This window comes from Saccostrea cucullata, unplaced genomic scaffold, assembly GCF_032062105.1.
Source record: "Saccostrea cucullata isolate Sc308-1 unplaced genomic scaffold, CSIRO_AGI_Scuc_v1 ctg180, whole genome shotgun sequence".
NCBI lineage: Eukaryota > Metazoa > Mollusca > Bivalvia > Ostreida > Ostreidae > Saccostrea > Saccostrea cuccullata.
In genome coordinates this window covers 75,803-76,971 of record NW_026936265.1, presented here as the reverse complement: position 1 = coordinate 76,971, position 1,169 = coordinate 75,803, and the positions used below count along the sequence as shown (strand labels likewise).

Sequence of the window (1,169 nt, the reverse complement as noted above, 5' to 3'; positions counted from 1 at the left end):
TGACATTTTGCCCGAATATGCCGTCAAATATTTTTTCTGTCAAACATTTCCGTGTAATTTTTGAACGGTCCTCGTAGCTAGCATAGGTTTTTTTTTTTAGCTTTGTGAATGAAATACTTTGGAGACTAATATTATGCACACAGCAATATTGCACAGTTTTTTTACCTTTATATTATTAGGCAACAACACAATGTCTTTAGAAATGAAGTTGAAACGAGGTATTTTTACAGTTAAAAATGTTGTCTGTGTTGATACAAAATAACTCATAAACTTAAAATAATTCTTCATTTTATTGCGACAAAAAAATTTAAAATGATTTTACAGAAAAACGTCTTTTGCGTAAAGATATGCGCTGCCAAGGTTTTGTGTTTTGTTTTCTGACTTTCCCATGTTCCTTACATACTTCGTTTTCATCTGGCTTTGGTTCAGTTACAATATTAAGTTCTTTACATACAGCGCTATATACATCTGAAACATTTACATCACATTTGGCCGATGTTGTAAGATAGGTACAGCCCCAGTCAATAGAAACAACAGCATCAATGACTTTGTTATCGATACTGTCTTCTTGTACCAAGTCCGATTTGTTACCAACAACAATAATAGGAACTTCTTCTCGTTTCTCTTCAAGAATCAGTTGTCGTAAAGCTTCAATTTCTCTGAAAGTTTGCATGGCATTATCAAGGTCAAATACCAGTGCAAAAGCATGACTGGTCTTTACAACTTCTTTCAAGAGATCCAGGTACTCGAAGTCGCCTGCAGTGTCCAGAATCTCAAGTTTGGTGTATTTGTTCTTAGATGTGTGAATATCATACCGGAACATCCTCTCGGCGGTTGGGTCATCCTTTTCTCTGAAGCCTCTTTTCAGTATCTGCTTTATCAGGCATGTTTTACCGACCTTCCTGGCCCCGAGGACTGCAATGCGGAAACACTTCTCCATTATGGCTGGCATGTGCTATTGATTTTGTACAAGACAACCTTTTATTTCAGTTCAGCATGGATCTGGATTCTAGGAAAAGCTCTCTGTCTTTTATGCTGCCTTCCAATCTGTTTCTGCTTTCTTATTGGTTGAACTGTTCAGGAATCATTATCATCTTTTAGCACCTTTTGAAATTCATAGCGAATCAATTTAATAAAAGAAGTAACATTTTGAGATTTTTATTAGCTTG

At 35.8% G+C, this 1,169-nt stretch overlaps 1 protein-coding gene across 1 annotated transcript; it reads right to left on the bottom strand.

Moving 5' to 3' along the window:
• Positions 1-307: 307 nt before the first annotated feature.
• Positions 308-940, bottom strand: LOC134245155 (ras-related protein Rap-2a-like). Its single transcript, XM_062727412.1, has one exon. It carries the CDS (start codon positions 938-940, stop codon positions 308-310), a length of 633 nt encoding a protein of 210 aa, XP_062583396.1.
• Between the last annotated feature and the right edge of the window lie 229 nt (positions 941-1,169).

Excerpts from the sequence above, each read along its gene's own strand:
- LOC134245155 (XM_062727412.1), bottom strand. The coding sequence starts at position 940 with ATGGAGAAGTGTTTCCGCATTGCAGTCCTCGGGGCCAGGAAGGTCGGT.